This window comes from Triplophysa rosa, linkage group LG5 (genome assembly GCF_024868665.1).
Source record: "Triplophysa rosa linkage group LG5, Trosa_1v2, whole genome shotgun sequence".
Classification (NCBI taxonomy): Eukaryota; Metazoa; Chordata; class Actinopteri; order Cypriniformes; family Nemacheilidae; genus Triplophysa; species Triplophysa rosa.
Window position 1 is genome coordinate 11,756,326 of NC_079894.1, and position 26,467 is coordinate 11,782,792.

Here is a 26,467-nt window from a genome sequence, read left to right on the forward strand (position 1 = left end):
AGATGCTTTCTAACATATCTCACACCAGGTCCATATTGACTGGATTGTTCCCGCCCACCTCTGGAACTGCTTACATAAATGGCAAAGACATTCGCACAGAAATGGATGCCATAAGACAATCGCTGGGCATGTGCCCCCAGTACAACATTCTCTTTAACCAGTGAGTCAGTTTTGACGCACTGTATAATGATGCATTGTGCAATATGATTGCTGTAGTAATTCATGCTGATCAAACATGTATGTTCTATTCCCACTTTGATGTACTGGATCCAACAACCACGTCAGTCTGACCGTAGAGGAGCATATTCTCTTCTACTCTATGCTGAAGGGTCGAAGTCGCAGGGAAGCAGAACGGGAGGTCGAGGACATGTTGGTGGATCTGGGATTGCCTCATAAAAGAGACGAGGAGGCACAGAACCTTTCTGGTGGGTCTGAATGTGAACGTGAGATCTGTGTAGAACCAAGGCCCTATCGATAGCTGATCTGGTTTAAGGGTATAAATTAAACTTCTCATAGGTAAAAGTAGTTTTTTTCAGAAAAAATCTATAGCACAAATACAGTGATATTTGAGCTTTGACTCTCTGTTTAGGGGGTATGCAGAGGAAGCTGTCAGTGGCTATGGCTTTTGTGGGCAGCTCTAAAGTCGTCATCTTGGATGAGCCAACTTCAGGAGTGGACCCCTACTCTAGACGCTCGATATGGGACCTGCTGCTCAAGTACCGTACAGGTGCTGCCTCCTTCAGGCTAAAGTGAACATTACAGGCTTACATAGACTATCACATCATAGCTTTTCATAATTCAATTTGTCTTGAAAAATCCAAAACTGTTGAAAACATGCCAGTCTCTATGATCTCTCACACACACATACACATATTTTTTTCCAGGACGCACAGTAATACTGTCCACTCATCACATGGACGAGGCAGACCTGCTGAGTGACAGAATCTGCTATCATCTCTAAAGGTAAACTGCACTGCAGTGGCTCTCCTCTCTTCCTGAAGAACTGCTTTGGAGTGGGTTTCTACCTCACACTGGTGCGTCGTATGAAAGACAAGCGCAAGAAAGAGGTGACACTTCTGTTGTTATTAGAGTTTCGAGACCAAGATCTCTCGCAGTAGGCTAGTTACTCTAAACCTAGGTATTAAACTTTGGCACACAACTTGTGTCCTTCGCAATCTCATATCAATACCCTTGATTATGTTCATGATGAGTTTTTTGACTGTGCTCTTCAGAATGAGTGTGACTGTGCGTCCGAGTGTTCATGCACATGCACCACCTGCACCAAATATAAAGAGGACAGTCAGACAATTCAGCCTGAGAGAGTTCTGGATGGTCAGTCTACTATAAAACCCTTATATAATCAGTAATGTACTGTAATAATCTCTCTTAAGTTGATCTCTTAAAAAATGAATGGTTTTTCCATCTCTCTGCACAGGGAACGTGGATAGCATCACTACCCTGATTCATCATCATGTACCCGAGGCGAAGCTAATAGAAATGATTGGTCAAGAGATGACCTACCTGCTGCCAAATAAAGGATTTAAACACAGTGCTTACGCCAGCCTGTTCCGAGAACTGGAGGAAACACTGGGTGACATGGGCCTCAGTAGCTTTGGAATATCTGACACCTCTCTAGAGGAGGTTGGATGACATTTGAAGCTAGTTACCATGATATAGTTTTTTTGTAGATATTTGTATAAAAGTATATAGTTCCTGTCAGGTGTCAAATTTATCTTCAAAACTTCAGGAAATAGCCAAAACACTCACACATTTTTTAAAGAATTAAACACAGTGTTGTCAAAGTTAAAGGTCCAATGTATGACATTTAGTGACATTTAAATTGGTTTCACACTGCAACAAATGGTTCACTCAACTGCTCCCCCTCCATTTCGAAGCAGTACGGCGGCTGACACAGAACTAAGATGTCGTCACGTTTTCGTTTCCTTGCTGAAGGAGAAAACGTTTTTACGAAACGCGCTCTGTAGAGCAGTTTGTCCATTTAGGGCTACTGTAGAAACAACATGGAGAATTCCTCGTTAGGGGACCCGCTGTGTATGTAGATAACACATTAATTAAACTAAAATTAATGTTATAAAATTATTTTATTACCTTAAAATAACTCATTTTAAGGTAATAAAAACACAACGCTTCATTATGTAAGGTCTTTATGCACCTCTGAAGACATAGTTATGTATATTATAGTGCATTTCTATCAATAGATCCTCCAAAAAATTACACACTGGACCTTTTTATTTTTTTTAAATGGTTGAATGTTTGCAAATCCCACAAACAAACAGGAAGGTTGAGCAATAGTAATGATTTATGAAAGAAGATAAAAATCCTGAAAGAAAATGAAGAAACAAGGTTTCCACCTGACAGTGACAATATTATGCTTATGCTGTATGGATAAATCTGTGCTCTCTAATGATGTTAGAATTTATATATGTCTAGATTTTCCTGAAGGTTACAGCAGATGGAGAGGCAGCTAACAGCTCTGTCACACCAGGTAAATAAAAAAGCCATTATACCTGTGATATATCGCCATCTCCACAACAACAGGTTGCTGTACGCTGGGCCAGAATTTAAAAAAATATCTACATTTGTAAATATAACATTCATAAAACGTGTTTACAACTCGCATAGGAAACTTGGAATAATAAATTAAATTTAACAGATAACCACACACAGTCTACAATGAGATCGAATGAAAGATTCTAATGCTAACTGTTTTCTGTCGAGTGTTTGATTAAACCTACATTTAAAGGAATCTCGAATGATGCTAAATGATCTTCAAACTTACCATTTATCGTTCTTAAAGCTGAAGCACTTTTCTGAAACCTGTAGTCTGTGACTTCTTGTTTGATTGTGTGGTCCCCTGCCCCCTCAGAGCAATGGATGCTACAACAGAGGAAAAATGGCAATGGTGTCTTGAGGCACAGTGCAGCCACTAATAGTACGGATGGCCCAGAAGGTGAATTAAGATTTCAGAGCTCAGCTTTGCTTAAGGCTCATGCTACGACATTAATGCAAAGTCACGCTTTCAGGCATAAAATAAGATGAGGTGCTTTGCTTTAAGCAGAGATAAAGCATTTCAAGATAGCTCTTCACAGCAGCGGCTTTGCATACTGATGAAACACCTACCTGATCCAGCCTAATGTTTGCTGGATAGTGCTAGTTTGTTAAAGGACTAGCTTGACAGGTTGCAACTGGATCCTGGTTAAAATAGTGGTTAAGTGCATCAACTAATGCGGGCTTGCTGGTTTGCATTTCGAGCTGGCCAGTTATCAATGGTTAATATATCAAAACAGCAGTCTGGCGTCCAAAATAACAGTTTTGATATACTTTTGCTGTTGTTAAAGCTATTAAGATGTACCCTTCTTATGCACCCTGGTTTGCAGAAGCGAATGGTACGGGAAACCCTGCAGAGTCTGACAACAGTGCCGGTAAAGCTTCCAGGCAGGTTAAAGGATTTAGTTTGGTTCTAAAGCAGTTTCACGCCCTGCTAGTCAAGAGATTTCAACATGCCACACGTAGCCACAAAGATTTCCTTGCACAGGTAGGTGACGGAGTCTTTTATGTCACTTCTGTAGCAAGTAGTGCTTTTATACCGTTGAGTGTCTTTAAAACATGCACATTTAACTGGTTTTGGTACTGATATTGATTACACTTGTGTTAGGTAACATCCCTTACAGAAAAGACACATGAATTTCACATGTTTTTTACATGTTTTTCGCATGTGATCACATGTATACAACATGCGTTTAACATGTGCAAAAAACACATGTGATCACATGTGAAATGTGTGTTTTTGGAACATTTTGGTGTGAATTCCATGTGAATTCCCACGTGAAACCCATGGGATAACATGTAAAAACCCATGGGATGACATGTGCAACATGTGGTGAAGTGAAGAACATGTGATCACATGTGGAGACATGTCGCATATGTTATCCCATGGGATTTTACATGTTATCCCATGGGTTTCACGTGGGAATTCACATGGAATTCACACCAAAATGTTCCAAAAACACACATTTCACATGTGATCACATGTGTTTTTTGCACATGTGAATTTCGTGTGTCTTTTCTGTAAGGGATTGGTTAATGCATTAGCTAACATGAACTAACAATGAACAATACTTATACAGAATTTATTCATATTAGTTCATGTTAATTTCAGCATTTACTTGCACATTAAAAGTTATGAACATTAGTTCCACATGAAGGATTGTATTGGCATTAACTAACATTAACAAATATGTGACCCTGGACCACAAAACCAGTCTTATGGGTCAATTGTTCAAAATTGAGATTTATACATCACATGGAAGCTGAATAAATAACCTATTGATCTATGGTTTGCTAGGATAAGATCATATTTGGCTGAGACACAACTATTTGAGAATCTGGAATCTGAGGGTGCAAAAAAATGAGAGTATTGAGAAAATTGCCTTTAAAGTTGTCCATCAGAGCAGAGGTGCTGTAACAGACCATTGTTAAGAAGAAACAGGTTTGTTTTAATGCTTTACATCGTTACCAAACTGGGTAATTCACAAAGAGCGGACATCAGCGAGCGAAGTTTGTGCAAAATTCTGTTTTAGGCTTTTTATACAATGTTTTTTGTTGTTGTTTGTAGATTGTTTTGCCAGCCAGCTTTGTGCTTATTGCTTTAATCTTCACCATGATTGTTCCACAATTTGGAGAGTATCCAAGCCTGACCATCTCTCCGTGGATGTATGGAGCACAGTTTACCTTCGTCAGGTGAAAACTCCTCTCACAAACAGACCCATTATAAAACAATCAGTCTTTTTTGGAGATGTCATTCATTTTCTTTCTGTTCTTGTGCGTCTCAGTAATGAGCAGCCATCTCATCCAAAGATGAAGTACTTTATACAGACGTTGCTGAAAGACCCTGGCATGGGAACACGCTGTATGGTGAATCAGCCATTGGAGTGAGTTTGGAAACTGTTTTATAAGCATTCTTGACTCATTATGAGAAGGAAAATAAACGTTATATTTCTAGCCAATGAACACAAATGTATACTTTTATCATTTTACACTTTGAAGATAGAGCAAGGTTTCCAGGAATAAATCCCATTTGTTTTCGTCATAGAAAATGTTAAGCAATGACAAAAAACATGCACATAACAATGTCATTTAAACTTCAAAAAGAGTAAAGAAACTGTTACTTCCAGTCAATTACAGCAATACCAGTAATCCCAAAGAGAGATTCAGCATTCTGAGAAGTGGCTGTTGATATGCAAACAAAAATCACTGCTCAGTGACTGCATATTTCGAATGTATTTATTTATATAATGCACTATGTGCACAGGGACCTCTTTACCTGTCTGAACACAAGCTCCGATTGGGAAGCGCCTCCAGTATCTCCTGAGGTCAGCAACATCTTATTGAGTCCCGAGTGGAACGTGAGAAACCCCTCCCCGTCCTGTCAGTGTAGCACAGATTCAAAGCTCACCATGCTGCCAGTGTGTCCGGCTGGAGCTGGTGGACTGCCACCACGCCAGGTCAGGAGGTCATCTGGATCTTGAAGTAGTGATTATTAAAACTGATTTAGGCTGAGAAACCTTGGAATGTAGTATGCATGTTTGTGTCGTAGAGAAAAGAGCCGACAGGAGACACCTTGCTTGACCTGACCTACAGAAACATCTCTGACTACTTGGTGAAGACTTACCCCAGTCTCATCAAGACCAGGTGAGCGATAAAGAAGCTAAAATGCGTTGGTAGTGTTATCTTCATGTAACGTTTGATAATGACTGCTGTTTTTCTTCATATGCAGCTTGAAGAGCAAATATTGGGTGAATGAACAAAGGTAAAGTTAGTCAAGAACCAACACATCATAATCAAACGCTTTCTTGCTGCAGAATGTCTCAGGGATTTTTGTAGTAGTTCTGGATTCAATTTCTCTTTCACAGGTATGGTGGACTCTCTGTTGGTGGGCAACTGCCGATTCTCGATGTGGACCCTGAGGAGATCCAGAACGTTCTTTCGCAGCTTGGACGTATGATGAATATTTCAGGGGTATATTATTCTGTTTGCACAGTTAGAATATTTATCAGCTTATGAGGCATTTTTTAACATTAAACACACAAAGCATTGAGTATGAGTGATTTCTTATGCTTAGGGTCACAATTCGAAGTTAGCCATGCAAGAAATAGGAACTTTCTTGCGCTACATGGAGAGCGAGTACAATGTTAAGGTACTGTATGCTAATCCAAATGACCGTACATGTCACTTCAGGACACTTCAGTCACGGTACAAAATCTATTGCGTAGATATGAATATTAACACATTCTATTAGAAATGAACTGATATTAGAATAAAATGATTTGCTGTCACTTTGACGGAAATGATAGTGTCCATCCAAATACTTTTTAAAGCGTTGAACGATATATAAATTGTATTGAAATACATTTTAACATGGAGTATTGTTTGAAATATACGTTGTTTGACGCTATCTTTTAAATATCTGGTGAAGACTTGATTATGTTCTCTTTTTCAACTGGGTACAGGTGTGGTATAACAACAAAGGTTGGCACGCCATGGTCTCGTTCCTAAATGTGGCTAACAATGCTATTCTGCGAGCGTATTTGCCACCTCACGTCAATCCATCAGAGTACGGCATTACTGCCATCAACCACCCGCTCAACCTCACGAAAGAGCAGCTCTCAGAGGTCACTGTGTAAGTGTCATATTAACATATCACTTTACTGACTGTTTCAGTCAATCCGTCTCATTCAAAACTTTGAGAGTTGCAAGAATTGACTATGTTTTGTATAGTAAAGCTTTGACTTTTCCACAGTCTGACCACATCAGTGGATGCAGTGGTGGCCATCTGCGTCATCTTTGCCATGTCCTTCATTCCAGCCAGCTTTGTCCTCTACCTCATTCAGGAACGTGTCACCAAGGCCAAACATCTGCAGTTTGTCAGCGGAGTCAGTCCTCTGGTCTACTGGCTTGCCAACTTTTTCTGGGACATGGTGAGATTTATCAACATTGTGTGTTACAGCATTGGTTCTGTTATGTCTCTGATAAGTCAATTGTCGAAATATTTTTGGATTGCCGATTGATAGCTCATATCTCTTGCATTTATTTGTGTCAGATAAACTACTCTGTCAGCACAGCGATGGTTGTGGGTATTTTTGTGGCTTTTGACAAAAAATGCTACACATCGCCCGCCAATCTCCCAGCACTGATTGCTTTGCTATATCTCTATGGGTAAGTCAATGGATAACATAGTCTTTATGAGCTACATGTGCTATATTGGACTACATTAAAAAGCCATACAGTGATTTCTGTTTATGTTGTATGTAGGTGGTCCGTGACGCCTATGATGTACCCCATGTCTTACATCTTCAGTATCCCCAGCACAGCATACGTGTCGCTCTCCTGCATTAACCTGTTTATCGGTATCAACAGCAGTGCCATCACCTTCATCTTAGAACTCTTTGAGAACAACAGGGTAAAGTCGCAATCACTCCTCCTGTCATTATTCGCATACAAAATGATTGTTTTGCTTAATGATGCCTTGAAGTTACATACAGCAGACAACGAGTTTTATTGAAAATACATGTTCCTTGTGTTATAATTGGCTTTTTGTTCTTAAAACTCAGTCTTTGCTGATGTTTAATGCGGTGCTGAAGAAGGTGCTGCTGGTCTTTCCTCACTTCTGTCTCGGCCGAGGTCTCATTGATATGGCCATGAATCAGGCTGTGACTGATGTCTACGCCCGTTTTGGTGAGTCTGTCTTTAAAGTCCCCCGTGAATCGATCGTTTTTTACTTCCGTATTTTGACGCATTTCCGAGTGAAATGGAATTTCTAATGAGAAAAATGGTGGGCGTGGCTTTCGTCTTTCTCTGCGATTTGATTGGATGTATAAAAACAGCCGTTGCGTTTTGAAATGGAACTGGCAGCAGAATGACAGTTGAAGGGGAGGAGTTAATGGATGCTCCGCCCAAGCCGTCTAACACACGTCATTTAAGATGGATAGTCATTACAGGAAGGAAATGTATTTTCAGACATTGACTGAAGATTATGAGGGCACACGAATTTTAAAAAGAGAATATTTACAATAAACGCTGCAATATTTCATGAAAAAATAGGCATTGTAATTTTTTATTTCACTGGGACTTGCGTGTGTCACAGACAACCCATTATAGTACATCCTTTTAAAAGTCTTGTACGAAGACAAAATTTCTTTTTTTTTTGGTTTGATGCAGTCTGAGAGTCGAGGGGAGTTTTAAGAGGCTTTCTTCTAGTGTGCATTTATTAGCATAAAAGCTTCAGTAGTGTTTTTCAGCATAAGCTTAAAACTCTTTTAGACTGCGACACAATGATTTGTTGTAAGTATGCGTCACCACGTGTAACACTACTAGGTCAATGTTATCCCTTTTTTAATATTCCTGAGGTGAAGTGATAAGGTTTAAAATGTATCTTTCAAAGAACATATGCTTTCTTGTGATGGCTACTGTACCTGAAAGGGGTAATAAGTACAGTAAGATGGTGTTCAGACGCCTTTAGTGTTTTTTTATTCTCTTTTGTGGCACAGGGGAGGAGTTTTCAATGGATCCGTTCAGATGGGACTTTGTAGGAAAGAACCTGGTCTGCATGGCTGTGGAAGGTTTTGTGTATTCCATCATTAATCTGCTCATCCAGTACAAATTTTTCCTTGATTACTGGTAAGGAGAAAAAAAACATTACTAATATTCTGAAGACATTTATAGGCTTTGCTTACTTTTTTAATATTTGCACTCAGACATTTTCTCTGCAACTTCAAATGAAATGTCGAACACAGAGTTAGTACCTGCTTTAATATTACTTTGTGTTTACTGCATAAAACTACATGTGACATTCTGTATTATTTATGTAGGCCGTCTGACTCTGTGAGGGCTCCTGTTAAAGATGAAGATGACGATGTAGCTCAGGAGAGAGAGCGCATTTACAAAGGCGGAAACAAAAATGACATTCTTCTGATCCGAGACTTGTCAAAAGTAAGTGACTGAGCAAAACAGTATCAAGATCAAAGTCTCTTTAGGGAACTAATTCAGTTAAATTATAAAAAATAATGGACATTCTAAAGTTTACTGCCTTTTCCTAGACATACAGGGGCAGAAAAAGTCCAGCGGTGAACCGAATCTGTGTGGGAGTTCCTTCTGGAGAGGTCTGTTTTGTAATCCTTTGTGCAACATTTTGTCAAACTTTAAATGAATCACTAAATGTGACAATTAGCAAATGTTTCTTGTAGTGCTTTGGGCTTCTTGGTGTAAACGGTGCAGGTAAAACGACAACCTTTAAAATGTTGACCGGAGACACAGATGTGACCTCAGGGGAGGGATCAGTAGCTGGATACAGGTAAAGATTAAACTAATTTATAAATACAAACATGATTACAATTAACAAGTATAGTGTGAATGCAATATTAAATACTTTATGGACAATTTTTTTAAAAGTTGCATCATTATTGTCTACACTTCAATATTTTCAATGCAAAAATCGCATTTACTAAACTACAGTATAGCCATGTGATAACTGTGCTGAAATGTTGTCATTCTAGATATTATTTTAATTACAAAGCGGTGATGTGCAAATAAACAACACTGGCTCAACTAATTCTTAAGGAATTCAATCCTTTATGTTGGGTATAAACACTAAAAATGAACTGTGCTTCTCCCCAGTATTCTCAGTAGTATCCTGGATGTGCATCATAACATGGGTTACTGCCCTCAGTTTGATGCCATAGATGAGCTGCTGACGGGGAGGGAGCACCTGTACCTGTACGCTCGCCTCCGTGGGATCCCAGACTCTGAGATCGGCAGAGTGAGTCTCTTTCCCACTTTTACTCACCCCTGTGTTGTTCTGAACCTGTATGACTTTCCTCCGTAAAGCATACAAGTTATCACAATCACAGAGGCTACCTTTTCATGCAATCAAAGTGAATAGTAATCAAAGGGGATAGTCTAAACAGGACAAAAAGTAACATTAGTCCATATAACTTGTGTGCTAAAGTTTTTTTGTGAGTAACATACCAAAATGAACTTTATATAGTGCTATATACTGTACTTTAGTGATACTATTTTGAAGATGGACAGGTGCTGGTCACCATCCACGTTCATTGAATTGATCAAAGCAGTGTAAGTATTCTGCCTCACTGTCTTTTGTTTCATGGAGGAAAATCAGGTCTGAAATGGCACAAGGGTTATTTTCCTTGTGTATGAATGTATGATTGTATGTTTTCTGTAGGTGGCAGATTGGGGTATTCAGAAGCTGGGTCTGTCTGAATACGCAGGCCAATGTGCTGGTACCTACAGTGGTGGAAACAAGAGAAAACTCTCTACCGCTATTGCCATGATTGGCTGTCCTCCTCTAGTGCTCCTGGTATGTGTCACCTCATCATTTTCCTCATAGGCGTTAAAATGAAAAAATAAAAAATAAATAACATGGATCTAATTCACCAATGTACTGTCATATACAGGATGAGCCCACTACAGGAATGGACCCTCACTCTCGTCGGTTTCTGTGGACTGCCATTCTGAGTATCATCCGTGATGGGAGAGCAGTCGTTTTGACATCTCACAGGCAAGAGCAGCCCTCATGTTTGATAATATAGTCATTCTGGTGTAGTCAGGGACCTCAAACATATTTATGATTCAAAACCTATGAAACTATATCATATTGTTTTAGTAACGTGATTCTCATTCACAGCATGGAAGAGTGTGAGGCTCTTTGCACTCGATTGGCCATCATGGTCAACGGCACATTCAAATGCCTGGGCACAATCCAGCACCTGAAATACAAGTGAGTACAGTATGTTCTCTGGTAGTTTTAATCTGGTGTCTCATTATCACATTACCCATACCAGCCTGTTCTTCTTGCTCCTGCTTTACAAGCAAACAAACACTATTTCTGACATATTTTGCTGTGCTTGTGGACAGGTTTGGTGGTGGCTATGTGGTCACCATGAAGATCAAGGCTGCAAAAGCAGGTTTGTCTCCTGACCTGCTCCCTGCCGAGTCCTTCATGGAAAGCAACTTCCCAGGATGTGTACAGCGGGAGAAACACTTCAACACTTTACAATACGAAATCGCTGCTGCCTCGCTGGCACGAGTCTTCCAGCTAGTCATGGCCAACAAAGAGAATCTGAATATTGAAGATTATTCTGTGTCTCAGACTACATTAGACCAGGTAACTTGAAAGTATTTGTGCTAAACAAGAAACAGTGTCATGGGCAATTTGAATATTTGTGGTTGCATTTAATACCGATACCGAGATACTAACTGCTGATCTGTTCGTGCTGCCTTACAGGTGTTTGTGAATTTTGCCAAGCAACAGTCAGGCGAGAAAGATATTTCCCCCCCTCAGCACCGACCAGGAGGGTCAAAACGCGATAAAAAGATCTCGCCTCTAAGAAGAGTTGTGAGCCAAAACAGATAAAATAAGACCAGACGATGAATAAAAGACTGAAATAAAGTGATGCTGACATCATGTTTTACTGTTTTGTTTAAAAAGCTTATGGTTTTAAAGTTGTTTACAAAGCAAAACTCTTAATATGATAAAAAGAAAATGCTCATTACACCAGTGGATTAAATGATATTGGTGAATTTATGCAGTTCAGATAAATTAATCGTTCATTTTCTTGAAACAGCTTATAAAATGTTGCACTTTAGGTGCAATTTTGCTACTTTTATGTATAAAAGGATGCAAGGACACACAAAAAAGATTTCCATACAGATTTGCTTTGAGATTTCTGTAACCTAAGAAATGTGTTTATACTTCTGTAAATATCAGCATTACAGTTTCTGTTGTACAATTTTTTCTTTGTAAAAATGTAATCAAAGTTTATCTGCGTGCCTGAGTATTTACCATATGTACACTTGCTGAAACTCGGTACAATTTCCACTTCAGTACAAACTAGAGATGCTCCGATAATCGGCATCGGTCAATAAAACTGATAGATGATGATCAGGGCCGATATATCCTGTCAATCAAAAGAGGACTGGAAAATGCAATGAATTTGTGCTGTGCATTTAAAAAATTTTAAGAAATATCACAAGTTCGATGTTCAATATTAATAGTCATTGAATAAATTTACTTAATGCAAGTTAATACAACCACCAAACTATCTGTATTGGCAGATATCACTCTGAACAAGTGCATCTCTAATATAAATATTTCTAACTCAGTGAAATATTATTTTCAGTTTTTTTGTCAAATGTAATTCTGTTTCTCAGAAAATGTATCTATGCTTATGCCTAATAATTACTTGTGTTACTTTTTGTCAAGATCAGTTGGCTGATACGCTTTTCTCCAGAAACGTAGGTCTGCGTGTGGTTGAAGTCCCTGACTATTGCCCCCTCAATAAACCAATGATCCATCACTTTAACTGCAGACACAGTTAGTGTCTTAAAGTCAGACTTTGTGAATAACTGAAGCATAACAAACAATATATTTTATTATGACAGCCTTTCAATCATAAAGTCACTTTCAGAGTCATAACATGCTGTAACACAACAAATGAATTTTAATAACTAAAAACACTATGTAAACAAAAAATGTATTTAAGTGGTTTTACCATTTAACATTTTTTAAAAATTCAGAGCAAGATACGAGTAAAAATGAAATTTGCCATACTACAAGCACACATGTTAAAAAATGTACTGCAATACAAAACTTAGCTTAAATAAAACAATAATGTGCTGTATGTCATGTATTGTTCATTTTAATGGTCTATTAATGTTCAGTATCGTGATTCAGCTTAGACTCCAGTCTCTCATGTTAAGACTCCCTGTTGCTGAAGATTGCAAGCTATATATTCCATTAAGACATCAAAAACGTACTAACTTATATGTTAACAAGTTACTAAGTAGCAACTCTTTGTCTTCCCCAACCTTGCCTTACAACTTTAGTCTTTTCTCAGTATCCTCTCTGATAGTTTTTCTCCATCCATTTTACACATATCCTAGAATTACGTTATCACTCTCAAAACAGTCTCATAATATAACACAATTAAATTTGACTTAATAATGAAGTGCTGCGTTCTTTTTAGCTAACACACTTTCAACCAAATGTTATCACAAGCTTAAGTTTCACAGCGATGTGGTTTCTCAAAATGTTTGTAGTGATTCCAGAAAATTATATATGAAGTCAATAGAAGTTTGTTTAAAAATAAAGTGTTTTGAACGCATGTCCTGTACTAAACATCTAAAATGGATTGAGAAAAACTGCAAGGCACTAGTAAGAACCATTTGACACATCAGCAAGTACATCACATAAAATGAAGAGTTTCCAGGCCTTATGTTTGGTGTGGCATCCATGGCAAAGTGCATGTGTGTTAATCCTCCGCTGAAGCGATCTAGAGGAACAGTGGAATGATGGCTGATCTCAGCACAGGATAGTCTTCAAACTCTTCGATGTAGGTTTTATGTTTCGCTCGAGCCCACATAGTCATCTGAGCAAAACCCAAAAATGCGAAAACTCCAACTGTGCAGATGCAAAAGATTGATTATTGTTATCAGGCTGGGGAACACTCTTACAAAAATAAATGTGTGTTCAGAGATTACTGCGTGTGATGGAACACTGTGTACCTGGAACACATTGTGTCATGACTGTGAAGCTAAGCCACGATCCCACCTGGAAATAAGTGCAGGTTGTCTGTTATTGACACAACAGCCAAAGCATTCCACAGGACTCTTTCTGGCAGCGTCTTCCAAAAGCTTTCACATGCTGAGAGAAGCACTCTAGAGGTGTGAACACAACCCCAGCCGTCCAAATGTTCACAATACTGTTGTTTTTGACACAAAACAGGTTCTTTTGTAAACTTGACAAACCTCATATGTGTAATTTGGGCAGGATACGAAGAAAAATAGCCAAGTGAGAGGATTCCTTGTGGGATAAGGGATCTCTATAGGCCTGGACCCTGTCAGTGTGTGAGAATAATGTGAAGTTACGCATGAATGAAAATGGTAATTCGGTTAAATACTGCTCACAAAACTAAAAAAAATAGCAATTTCGCTGTCAGGCAAATGCTCGTTCTCTGAGCCAGGTTTAAATTTAATAGAGATCATTTGCTCTCGCAAGCCAGCACACCACACCTCACAGTGCTTTATCAAAGAAACAAAGCATCCAAAAATCAAACCTTTTTCATACAAATGATAATTAATCGCACTCATTCATTGTTTAATACGCCCACGTGCAGACAGAATCTGATTAAAACTCACCAATACAGCTGATTTGATTCAGAACCAAGTGAACAGAGAGGTTTCCACACTCACAGATCTGTATGACACGAGAATGCAAACAAAAAGATGTTGCAAGCAAATGTGACTGTCCCGAATTGCATGGTTATACAACTTATTACTTAGAAGATGCAGAATTGCAGATAAACATACCAGAAACATTGCCAGTGCAGAGTAGATTTGAAGTTTCCCATAGGCTGACAAAACATTTGTTAAAAGGAGAACACAAACCATCACATTCTCTTTAAAAAGATAATGAACACTTACTTGCTGGGGTGTAGAGCGGATGGTTGATATAATAGGCCTGCCATGCTGCGAACCCCCAGTAGTATAGACAAATCTATAGTGTGATTAGGTATAGATGCTAATGTTAAATGCCTTTAGAGTAATTCATTCCTTTTCTTAAATCCCAAAGTGAATGATCCCAAATCCCCAAAATGAATAATTTCGCACACTTTGTCTTTGGGGCAACTTTCTGTGCTTTCTCTGTTCAACCAAACAAAGAAATGTATGCAGTTTTATACAACTCTTCTTTGCAGCTATAGGACATAAATAGAGCTTTATAGTAAATATTTCGTCTCAAAGTGACAAAAGAGTGAACGACGGCAGAATTTTGAGTGAATTATCTGTTTTGCATGTGTAATGTACATTGGTGGAAAGAGTACTTGAAAATTTGTACTTAAGTACAAGTACTGTTACATTGCTGAAATTGTACTCAATTACAAGTAAAAGTACTGGTGTTAAAAAAAGTAATTGAGTAAAAGTAAAAATTACTCAGAGTACTAGTTAGGGCTGTCACGATTATTAAATCATCGTCTCATCGCGATTGTTTGACCTCATCGCGATGGTTTCAGATCATCGCAATTATTGCACATCTCTATAGAAGACACTAGGGGGAGCTGTGGTGCCTGCATATTACATATTTTAGTGTATATATTGTTACTAAAGCATGGTAATACTTGTAAAATGTACCACCACAACACAATAAAAAAAAAACTAATACAAATAACCTGCAGTACAATTTAATATTATTTAAACAAATCTCAGTGTGAAAACCAGTCTACCAAAATTTCGTTAACACACAAGTAACATTTTATTGTAGTCTTGCAAGTGAGAAAAAAACAGACTAGAAGCTTTTCTATGACTGATGGCATTTTAATGGAGGCTTCATTTCACTCCTGATCAATTTACTTCATTTACAAGTATTTGGTGTTTGTATTATTGACAGTAAAAGCCTAAACCTTAAATATATGATGACCCAATTTTTTCCGATTTATTTCCAAGAAAAAAACAGTCTTGTATTCAGAACAATATGGTCGTTTCAATCGCTGAATCAAAAATGTATGAGAATTAAATGTCAAAGCTCAAAAACAGACAATTAATCGTCACAATCGTCAAAGCCCTAAAACAGACAATTAATCGTCATAATCGCAATGATTTATTAGACAATTAATCTTCAGTCAAATTTCATAATCCTGACAGCACTAGTACTAGTTACTCGTTACTTTTTAGGCGGTGTTATTTAATGAATTAAGAATACTTATTAATAATCAGATTTGGAGATTTATGTAGAAAATAGCCACTTTTAACAAAACACATCTTTACCTTACTGATAAAGCATATAACTGCATACAACTCAGACAAAATAACCATTCAATGTGTTCTTCTGTCTGTCTATCATGAGCTCAGTTTTCCAGTTAAAACCATTTACGCACTTCCAACACAGTTCAATCATGTGTACTAGGCCCCACAATGCAGAAATGAATAAATAAGAGCACCAAATACTGCATGCAAAAAAATGATAAACATTTGTAACCTAAATGGCATTGGATTAGCATTAACAGTCATATCTGTAGAGGAGCTGGCTGATCAATTACTCAAGCTCAAGCCATCCAAGATGTATGTGACATTATTTCTTAGGTAGAACAATAAAGACTTTTACCTGGAGTTGTGGTCCATGGTTTTTCATGGTTCATGTCTTTAAAAGTTCAAAATACAGACAGAGGCAACATAAAAGTAATCCCTGCGGCTTCTTTCGATGTATTAATGACGTCTTATTTAAGCGAATCGATCGATCTGTGCAAGAATCTGAACGTTATTTCTATTGCAGTGGTGTAAAGTATTGGAGTAAATGTACTTAGTTACTGTACTTAAGTATCTTTTTGGCTACTTTGTAGTTGTACTGAGTATTAAAGATATTAGCAACTTTTACTCTCTACTTGACTACATTTTTGAACAAGTATATGTACTCTTTACTCCACTACATTTGTAATGACTAATGCAATTACACATTACATTTCACCTGGTACCCATCATTCTTTTGCGGCAGTTTATTTTTGATACAGAAGAATTAATATAGCCATTTACAAGGCATTGAAGGTACTATATCTTGTGGGTTTTGCTCTTACTTACTAAAACTTGTCAACATGGCTTCTTTATGTGAATAAAGAGTGCATTATCAATTAGGGTTAGGATAGGGTTATCAATGTCAATCGCTGGCGGTTTATGTGAAATGAGGACATGACAGCAGCTGATGATGAGGCCAAAACCAGCATGCCCAGTTTAAAAAGGCTTTGACTTTTTAATTGGACTTAACATTATTTTATTTATCCGTTATATTGAAGAAACCTTTTGAAAGAGTTTGGTTTATTATGATCACTTGAGCTTAAATGAGACTTGAGTGTTATGGTGTCCACCATGATTTGTTGCAATTTTGAGGTGTTCAGTCTTATTTTGATTTAAGAAAATAAATGGATTGCTCACCTCAGCAAATCAACTGTTTCTTGTTTTTCACTGACATGTCTCTTAAGTGTTCAAGGACTAGTGCTGCTTTGAGCCTACATTCAGTACGAGTAAAATACTCAAGTACTGTTAAATTCAGATACTCTAAGACTTTTACTGAAGTCATTTTTGAATTGGTGACTTGTAACTTGTAATGGAGTAGTTTTCGCTGCAAGGTATCTGTACTTTTACTTAAGTATGGTTTTCAGGTAATCTTTACATCCACTGCGTTATTTACAACATTATAACTGGTAATGCACAGTTTGCGAAACTGCTTCTCATGCGTTCCAATCGCATATGTTCCCTACTCACTTATAAGGGCAGAGCATTTGATGTAGAGACTTTGGAGAGAGATGGACAATTTTATCTCATGATATAGCCGTTTGGATGAAACTTGGCGAACGGAATGCAGGAACTCAATATTTCTCCATATCTCGGACGAGCCTTCGTGTGGTGTCCCTTTCCCGCAGTGACATTCAAGTGCGCAAAACCGCCGTTTGATACGCGCCCTGCCTGCAGCACACGTTCCTCCTCCATGATTAAACTAAATTAGCGGCAGATGTCTTGAAATCTGTGTGACGCAAGTTTTCTGTGCGCGATTTGAGTGGACGGGGTCACGTGACGGGACTGATTATTCTCCTTAGCCAATCACAAAATTAAACATATAAAGTAGCGACGACAATGTGAAGAAAAATAGCGCGGTAAAAGTACCGATACAGCATTAAAAATGTACTCAAGTAAAAGTAAAAGTACACTGTTTTTAAACTATTTAAAAAAGTACATTTCCTGAAAAAATCTACTCAATTACAGTAATTTGAGTATTTGTAATTCGTTACTTTACACCACTGGTAATGTAAACCATTATCACATTCACATGTGCGGGCAGTATTTTGTATGTCTGCTCCAGATGGCCAAACCATATGCTTTCTGGATTGTTAAATGATATACTAGGGAATATTATACCAGGCAAGAGGACGCTTAATGGCAAGCAGCCAAATACCCCCCAACCACACCATATTGACACCTTGGAATTTGTGCTCATGTCATAAACACTTTTCTAATGTTCCAAGAAAGAAAATATTATGACAATAAAACCGTAGTGCATGTTATTGTGGTCTCAGTTTAGCCGTACAATATACTGTGGAACAAATGCATCAATTCAGATTCAGAAATGTTAGAAACCTGAGATAAACATACCTGCATGATAGTGCGTAAAGGTAAAGTCCCATCTGAAAACCGATGGATGAAAATAGTTTCCACAAGTTTCTTAATGTAATGAAGAGTGTGGCACCAGCAGGCTAGTCTGTATCAGCAGAGTCAAATATACACCGCCGGTCAACGGCTTGCCAAAGCTTTGTAACATGCATCTAAACTTTATTTATTTGTTAAATGTGTTAAATATTCTGTTGAACACATTCATCTCATATTCACTTTATACTCACTTGACAACTTTGAATGGACTTTGTGTGTAGTCGTACTCAGGGCCGTAGATGTACGGAAGCCGAAAGTAGAACAACAGATAAATAAAAAGTGGCCCAAGACACTCTGCCAGAAATACCTACAGTTAACCCCAATGACATTTGTTTTTTTTGTTAATTTTTTTACGTCACACTATTTGAATGTATATCTGTATGAACTAAGCTCTCGTATCAGATGACTTGCGTTACCATAGTCCACCCTAACTGTGGGCCAAGATCCTGAAAGAACATTGTTGCAGTTGTACCGACTGGTAGGTCTTCCAGCACGTCATCATCACTGAGGGCTTTTCCCTCTAAAAACGTATTAAACATAAAATAATTACATAAATGCTGCATTATATAAGCACTAGACTATTGCTTTGTCTAGTTTTGGAAGTTGCACACACATATGGCCAGCAGCTGTTGTAGATCTAAGTTTGTAACAACGTCTGGCTACTGTATTAGACTTCAGTATTTTAAGTAGCATTTTGTATTTTACCCTTTTCCTTAGTTTCAATCAATGCATTTACTGGCTATGCTGTTTTAAATACATAAGATTGCAACAAAACAAGTTTACCAGGGTGCAGCTTCAGTGCTTGCCTTGATGGATAAAACTTGGGGTCTGCAGATATTGAACAATGACAAAAGGTGAATAGTTTGAAAAGTGGCATACAATTTAAAAATCCTGATGTACAATGAAAATCACTTACAAATTTTGTGCAACAGCGTCTTAATCTCTGCAATGGTGGCATTGGGTTCTACCTGAGACAGAGTTCAAGAATTGCTTTTTTTTTTAAATTTTTTTATTTTTTTGTTTTTTTTTTTTTTCTAAATTCCCCCATCCTCTCAGTGTAAAATGATATGCAAATATAATCTTTAGAGACTTTAAACATTTGTGGCCCAGTGCAAAACATATCTACTGCATTTGGCAGACTTACGCACCTTATCCAGGTAGCAGAGCTGCACTTTGCTCTTGGGATCCACAATCTCCACCTCGAAAAAAACATAATTCTTATCCTTCGTGGTACTTGCTTTCAGGCCATGTTGACACCTGGCCTTTATGAACTGAGCTACGGTGAAAAGATCTCTTAAATCCAGACATTGCATGATGTCTGCTGTGGGCTATAGGTGAGCCCTGATTTTGGTGGCGGGTGCACTGATGCCAGGGGCAGTAAGGCGATCAGATCCTTTCACCCACGTGGTAAGAGATGGCATGTTCATGATGACCTCATGAGCATATCCAGTTTAGTATCACAGCCAGAGGATCTTGTTGACATAGTTACATAATTTCTCTCAGGTTACCACATTTTTGGCTTTCAGACCGGGTCAGTCTAGATTTATAATGTGTAAAACACTGTCAAAGATTCAGGATGCACTCATTTAATATTTCCAGAACAATAGGCCCTAGTAGATGATAAGCTGATTCTGCACAGGGAAAATAAAAGCTGACATTGAAATGGGCACACCCTTGAAAAGACATGAGGGGCATGTTTTGGATTCTGAGTTGTATGCTGGTCTAAATTTATATCTGACACTGAGGGGCACTTCATCAGCTCCTCTGCACCCTGCTGCACAGACTTCTGAAACTCCTTAACACTGTCAACTATCATTTCATTCACATTCAAGCCTTGATTATCAGCTTTAAAGGAGAAGTGTGTGCGATTCATGTGCATCAACAAGCAAAGCATAACACAGTGGGCGATTTTGCCAAGTTGGTCATGTTCCCAGATCAACATACAGTACTTGATGATCCTGAAACAACATTCTATCAACCAAATGTCAAGATTAGGGGCTTTGTTATGGTTAGGCTTTGGGCTGGGTTCATACATAATTCTTTTCGAAGTATAACTTCTCTCTGATTTTAAAGGTTTCCTTTAGGTTAGGAATTGGGCCACCATTTTAAAAAAGTACACCTCAAGTGAGAAGTTTAGTGAAATATTTGAATGTCAATGTACTAGTATCATACTTGTAAGTGTACTATATTTCTAAGTGTACTATTACTAATCTAAATTGGCCCACTTTTTAGTTTATCAAAGTACCTTTAAATACACTTTAGATGTAACAGTAGTAAACCTTGAGAACACATCGAGTTTACAACTTACACTAACGTACCCAAAAAGGTACAACATTACATTATGTTTTGTATACCTAAAGGTACAGAAAAGAACTGTAGGGTCCCAGCCCAGCGACAAAAAAGGTACAGTTTTAGGCCGTGTTCAGACTTGACTTCTTTTTTGACAAGAAAAAGTTGATAAAGGTGCTTTTTTAGTAAAACAAAACGCTGGCAGCGTTTGGTTACAAATAGCAGCCGAACGCCATGACTTCGGAGGCAGCGTCTTGTGCACGAAGGCAGCCCAGAGAAACAGATAGGCAGCGTAACGGAAGTCTATTTGTATTATAAACAGAGAGCGTCTTTGCAATAACTTATCACATATTTTAAAACTGTAATACTAATTTCTTGCTAGAAATGCAAAGTAAACAACTTGGCTAGTACTGTAAGTTTTCTTTAAGTGTGGTTAATACTTACAGCTTACCGTTTATATATTATTATATGTAAACTTAAACATGTAAGTGTATAATACAAAACTAGAAGATATACTTGAAATATTTTATTACTTCACTTTAAAGTATATCTTTATCAAAAGAAGTAAATAAAACGTAGACTGAAAGTATTGCAGGAGAAAGTATTATTTTGTATAGTTTATAGGTATCACACTTAAACAAACTTCTTTATTTGTAAGGGTGCGTTAAGTAGGATGTTAAGCAGGGATTGTTTTTATGACAGGAATGTTGTTCCGGAATCAGCAAGGATGTTGATTTATTGAAACACATTGTACATGGCTTAAACACGCAAGCATCACCCTTGAGATATACAGTACAGTATATTCTACAGCTAGATCTCAGAAAATAACACACTGCATCATTTAATAACACAATTAGCATTTATCTATACAAAATCCTAGTTTACAAATACAACCAAAATAAATAAATGTCATAGTTTACATTAAAAAATAAATAAAAAGCAGTTCATTGTATGAAATGATTTACCTCAAAATAGGCAACTCTATTAATGGACCTATGTCTTCTCAAGTCCTCCAGGTAAAGATAATGCNAGAGCTTTATAGTAAATATTTCGTCTCAAAGTGACAAAAGAGTGAACGACGGCAGAATTTTGAGTGAATTATCTGTTTTGCATGTGTAATGTACAGTGGTGGAAAGAGTACTGAAAATTTGTACTCAAGTACAAGTACTGTTACATTGCTGAAATTGTACTCAATTACAAGTAAAAGTACTGGTGTTAAAAAAAGTAATTGAGTAAAAGTAAAAATTACTCGGAGTACTAGTTAGGCTGTCACGATTATTAAATCATCGTCTCATCGGGATTGTTTGACCTCATGGCGATGATTTTGGATCATCGCAATTATCGCACATCTCTATAGAAGACACTAGGGGGAGCTGTAGTGCATCTGCATATTGCATATTTTAGTGTATATATTGTTACTAAAGCATGGTAATACTTGTAAAATGTACCACCACAACACAATTAAAAAAAACTAATACAAATTACCTGCAGTACAATTTAATATTATTTAAACAAATCTCAGTGTGAAAACCGGTCTACCAAAATTTCATTAACACACAAGTAACATTTTATTGTAGTCTTGCAAGTGAGAAAAAAACAGACTAGAAGCTTTTCTATGACTGATGGCAAGTATTTGGCGGTTGTATTATTGACAGGTAAAAGCCTAAACCTTAAATATATGATGACCCAATTTTTTCCGATGTATTTCCAAGAAAAAAAACATAGTCTTGTATTCAGAACAATATGGTCGTTTCAATCGCTGAATCAAAAATTTATGAGAATTAAATGTCAAAGCTCTAAAACAGACAATTAATCGTCACAATCGTCAAAGCCCTAAAACAGACAATTAATCGTCATAATCGCAATGATTTATTAGACAATCTTCAGTCAAATTTCATAATCGTGACAGCACTAGTACTAGTTACTCGTTACGTTTTAGGCGGTGTTATTTAATGAATTAAGAATGCTTATTAATAATCAGATTTGGAGATTTATGTAGAAAATAGCCACTTTTAACAAAACACATCTTTACCTTACTGATAAAGCATATAACTGCATACAACTCAGACAAAATAACCATTCAATGTGTTCTTCTGTCTGTCTATCATGAGCTCAGTTTTCCAGTTAAAACCATTTACGCACTTCCAACACAGTTCAATCATGTGTACTAGGCCCCACAATGCAGAAATGAATAAATAAGAGCACCAAATACTGCATGCAAAAAAATGATAAACATTTGTAACCTAAATGGCATTGGATTAGCATTAACAGTCATATCTGTAGAGGAGCTGGCTGATCAATTACTCAAGCTCAAGCCATCCAAGATGTATGTGACATTATTTCTTAGGTAGAACAATAAAGACTTTTACCTGGAGTTGTGGTCCATGGTTTTTCATGGTTCATGTCTTTAAAAGTTCAAAATACAGACAGAGGCAACATAAAAGTAATCCCTGCGGCTTCTTTCGATGTATTAATGACGTCTTATTTAAGCGAATCGATCGATCTGTGCAAGAATCTGAACGTTATTTACAACATTATAACTGGTAATGCACAGTTTGCGAAACTGCTTCTCATGCGTTCCAATCGCATATGTTCCCTACTCACTTATAAGGGCAGAGCATTTGATGTAGAGACTTTGGAGAGAGATGGACAATTTTATCTCATGATATAGCCGTTTGGATGAAACTTGGCGAACGGAATGCAGGAACTCAATATTTCTCCATATCTCGGACGAGCCTTCGTGTGGTGCCCCTTTCCCGCAGTGACATTCAAGTGCGCAAAACCGCCGTTTAATAACGCGCCCTGCCTGCCGCACACGTTCCTCCTCCATGATTAAACTAAATTAGCGGCAGATGTCTTGAAATCTGTGTGACGCAAGTTTTCTGTGCGCGATTTGAGTGGACGGGGTCACGTGACGGGACTGATTATTCTCCTTAGCCAATCACAAAATTAAACATATAAAGCAGCGACGACAATGTGAAGAAAAATAGCGCGGTAAAAGTACCGATACAGCATTAAAAATGTACTCAAGTAAAAGTAAAAGTACACTGTTTTTAAACTATTTAAAAAAGTACATTTCCTGAAAAAAACTACTCAATTACAGTAATTTGAGTATTTGTAATTCGTTACTTTACACCACTGGTAATGTAAACCATTATCACATTCACATGTGCGGGCAGTATTTTGTATGTCTGCTCCAGATGGCCAAACCATATGCTTTCTGGATTGTTAAATGATATACTAGGGAATAATATACCAGGCAAGAGGACGCTTAATGGCAAGCAGCCAAATGCCCCCCCAACCACACCATATTGACACCATGGAATTTGTGCTCATGTCATAAACACTTTTCTAATGTTCCAAGAAAGAAAATATTATGACAATAAAACCGTAGTGCATGTTATTGTGATCTCAGTTTAGCCGTACAATATACAGTGGAACAAATGCATCAATTCAGATTCAGAAATGTTAGAAACCTGAGATAAACATACCTGCATGATAGTGCGTAAAGGTAAAGTCCCATCTGAAAACCGATGGATGAAAATAGTTTCCACAAGTTTCTTAATGTAATGAAGAGTGTGGCACCAGCAGGCTAGTCTGTATCAGCAGAGTCAAATATACACCGCCGGTCAACGGCTTGCCAAAGCTTTGCAACATGCATCTAAACGTTATTTATTTGTTAAATGTGTTAAATATTCTGTTGAACACATTCATCTCATATTCACTTTATACTCACTTGACAACTTTGAATGGACTTTGTGTGTAGTCGTACTCAGGGCCGTAGATGTACGGAAGCCGAAAGTAGAACAACAGATAAACAAAAAGTGGCCCAAGACACTCTGCCAGAAATACCTACAGTTAACCCCAATGACATTTGTTTTTTTTGTTAATTGTTTTACGTCACACTATTTGAATGTATATCTGTATGAACTAAGCTCTCGTATCAGATGACTTGCGTTACCATAGTCCACCCTAACTGTGGGCCAAGATCCTGAAAGAACATTGTTGCAGTTGTACCGACTGGTAGGTCTTCCAGCACGTCATCATCACTGAGGGCTTTTCCCTCTAAAAACGTATTAAACATAAAATAATTACATAAATGCTGCATTATATAAGCACTAGACTATTGCTTTGTCTAGTTTTGGAAGTTGCACACACATATGGCCAGCAGCTGTTGTAGATCTAAGTTTGTAACAACGTCTGGCTACTGTATTAGACTTCAGTATTTTAAGTAGCATTTTGTATTTTACCCTTTTCCTTAGTTTCAATCAATGCATTTACTGGCTATGCTGTTTTAAATACATAAGATTGCAACAAAACAAGTTTACCAGGGTGCAGCTTCAGTGCTTGCCTTGATGGATAAAACTTGGGGTCTGCAGATATTGAACAATGACAAAAGGTGAATAGTTTGAAAAGTGGCATACAATTTAAAAACCCTGATGTACAATGAAAATCACTTACAAATTTTGTGCAACAGCGTCTTAATCTCTGCAATGGTGGCATTGGGTTCTACCTGAGACAGAGTTCAAGAATTGCTTCTCAGATTAAAATCACTTAATCATCTGGATACGATACACTTCCAAAATCCCCCATCCTCTCAGTGTAAAATGATATGCAAATATAATCTTTAGAGACTTTAAACATTTGTGGCCCAGTGCAAAACAAATCTACTGCATTTGGCAGACTTACGCACCTTATCCAGGTAGCAGAGCTGCACTTTGCTCTTGGGATCCACAATCTCCACCTCGAAAAAAACATAATTCTTATCCTTCGTGGTACTTGCTTTCAGGCCATGTTGACACCTGGCCTTTATGAACTGAGCTACGGTGAAAAGATCTCTTAAATCCAGACATTGCATGATGTCTGCTGTGGGCTATAGGTGAGCCCTGATTTTGGTGGCGGGTGCACTGATGCCAGGGGCAGTAAGGCGATCAGATCCTTTCACCCACGTGGTAAGAGATGGCATGTTCATGATGACCTCATGAGCATATCCAGTTTAGTATCACAGCCAGAGGATCTTGTTGACATAGTTACATAATTTCTCTCAGGTTACCACATTTTTGGCTTTCAGACCGGGTCAGTCTAGATTTATAATGTGTAAAACACTGTCAAAGATTCAGGATGCACTCATTTAATATTTCCAGAACAATAGGCCCTAGTAGATGATAAGCTGATTCTGCACAGGGAAAATAAAAGCTGACATTGAAATGGGCACACCCTTGAAAAGACATGAGGGGCATGTATTGGATTCTGAGTTGTATGCTGGTCTAAATTTATATCTGACACTGAGGGGCACTTCATCAGCTCCTCTGCACCCTGCTGCACAGACTTCTGAAACTCCTTAACACTGTCAACTATCATTTCATTCACATTCAAGCCTTGATTATCAGCTTTAAAGGAGAAGTGTGTGCGATTCATGTGCATCAACAAGCAAAGCATAACACAGTGGGCGATTTTGCCAAGTTGGTCATGTTCCCAGATCAACATACAGTACTTGATGATCCTGAAACAACATTCTATCAACCAAATGTCAAGATTAGGGGCTTTGTTATGGTTAGGCTTTGGGCTGGGTTCATACATAATTCTTTTCGAAGTATAACTTCTCTCTGATTTTAAAGGTTTCCTATAGGTTAGGAATTGGGCCACCATTTTAAAAAAGTACACCTCAAGTGAGAAGTTTAGTGAAATATTTGAATGTCAATGTACTAGTATCATACTTGTAAGTGTACTATATTTCTAAGTGTACTATTACTAATCTAAATTGGCCCACTTTTTAGTTTATCAAAGTACCTTTAAATACACTTTAGATGTAACAGTAGTAAACCTTGAGAACACATCGAGTTTACAACTTACACTAACGTACCCAAAAAGGTACAACATTACATTATGTTTTGTA

The 26,467-nt window shown here is 37.7% G+C and overlaps 2 protein-coding genes across 2 annotated transcripts in view; one reads left to right on the forward strand and one right to left on the reverse strand.

Moving 5' to 3' along the window:
• abca4b (ATP-binding cassette, sub-family A (ABC1), member 4b) overlaps positions 1–13,338 on the forward strand; it is a 34,930-nt gene extending 21,592 nt beyond the window's left edge. The window contains 32 exon segments of the mRNA XM_057334147.1: positions 29–160; positions 286–425; positions 590–727; positions 885–946; positions 948–1,067; positions 1,233–1,332; positions 1,436–1,641; positions 2,452–2,506; positions 2,888–2,971; positions 3,399–3,556; positions 4,637–4,761; positions 4,854–4,952; positions 5,333–5,525; positions 5,618–5,712; positions 5,798–5,830; positions 5,934–6,039; positions 6,143–6,217; positions 6,531–6,700; positions 6,821–6,998; positions 7,121–7,236; positions 7,333–7,480; positions 7,632–7,755; positions 8,568–8,697; positions 8,889–9,009; positions 9,117–9,179; positions 9,264–9,370; positions 9,694–9,835; positions 10,259–10,393; positions 10,491–10,594; positions 10,721–10,813; positions 10,951–11,200; positions 11,321–13,338. Coding sequence (XP_057190130.1) covers positions 29–160; positions 286–425; positions 590–727; positions 885–946; positions 948–1,067; positions 1,233–1,332; positions 1,436–1,641; positions 2,452–2,506; positions 2,888–2,971; positions 3,399–3,556; positions 4,637–4,761; positions 4,854–4,952; positions 5,333–5,525; positions 5,618–5,712; positions 5,798–5,830; positions 5,934–6,039; positions 6,143–6,217; positions 6,531–6,700; positions 6,821–6,998; positions 7,121–7,236; positions 7,333–7,480; positions 7,632–7,755; positions 8,568–8,697; positions 8,889–9,009; positions 9,117–9,179; positions 9,264–9,370; positions 9,694–9,835; positions 10,259–10,393; positions 10,491–10,594; positions 10,721–10,813; positions 10,951–11,200; positions 11,321–11,449 — 3,931 coding nt within the window. The 3' untranslated portion in view covers positions 11,450–13,338.
• Positions 13,339–13,351: 13 nt separating this feature from the next.
• tecrl2b (trans-2,3-enoyl-CoA reductase-like 2b) lies at positions 13,352–25,461 on the reverse strand. Its single transcript, XM_057333538.1, has 18 exons — positions 25,265–25,461; positions 25,033–25,084; positions 24,900–24,944; positions 24,533–24,636; positions 24,308–24,423; positions 24,063–24,168; positions 19,431–19,610; positions 19,199–19,250; positions 19,066–19,110; positions 18,699–18,802; positions 18,474–18,589; positions 18,229–18,334; positions 14,518–14,590; positions 14,404–14,447; positions 14,233–14,290; positions 13,843–13,931; positions 13,600–13,645; positions 13,352–13,495 (listed from the first exon to the last, which is right to left on the reverse strand). Exons 1-18 carry the CDS (start codon positions 25,427–25,429, stop codon positions 13,368–13,370), a joined length of 1,629 nt encoding a protein of 542 aa, XP_057189521.1. The 5' UTR covers positions 25,430–25,461; the 3' UTR covers positions 13,352–13,367.
• Positions 25,462–26,467: the final 1,006 nt, after the last annotated feature.

Coding starts and splice junctions, on each gene's coding strand:
- tecrl2b (XM_057333538.1), bottom strand. CDS start 25,429: ATGCAATGTCTGGATTTAAGAGATCTTTTCACCGTAGCTCAGTTCATA. Junction 24,637..24,899: donor AGCACTGAAGCTGCACCCTG/GTAAACTTGTTT, acceptor ATACGTTTTTAG/AGGGAAAAGCCCTCAGTGAT. Junction 18,335..18,473: donor AGTCCATTCAAAGTTGTCAA/GTGAGTATAAAG, acceptor CTGCTGATACAG/ACTAGCCTGCTGGTGCCACA.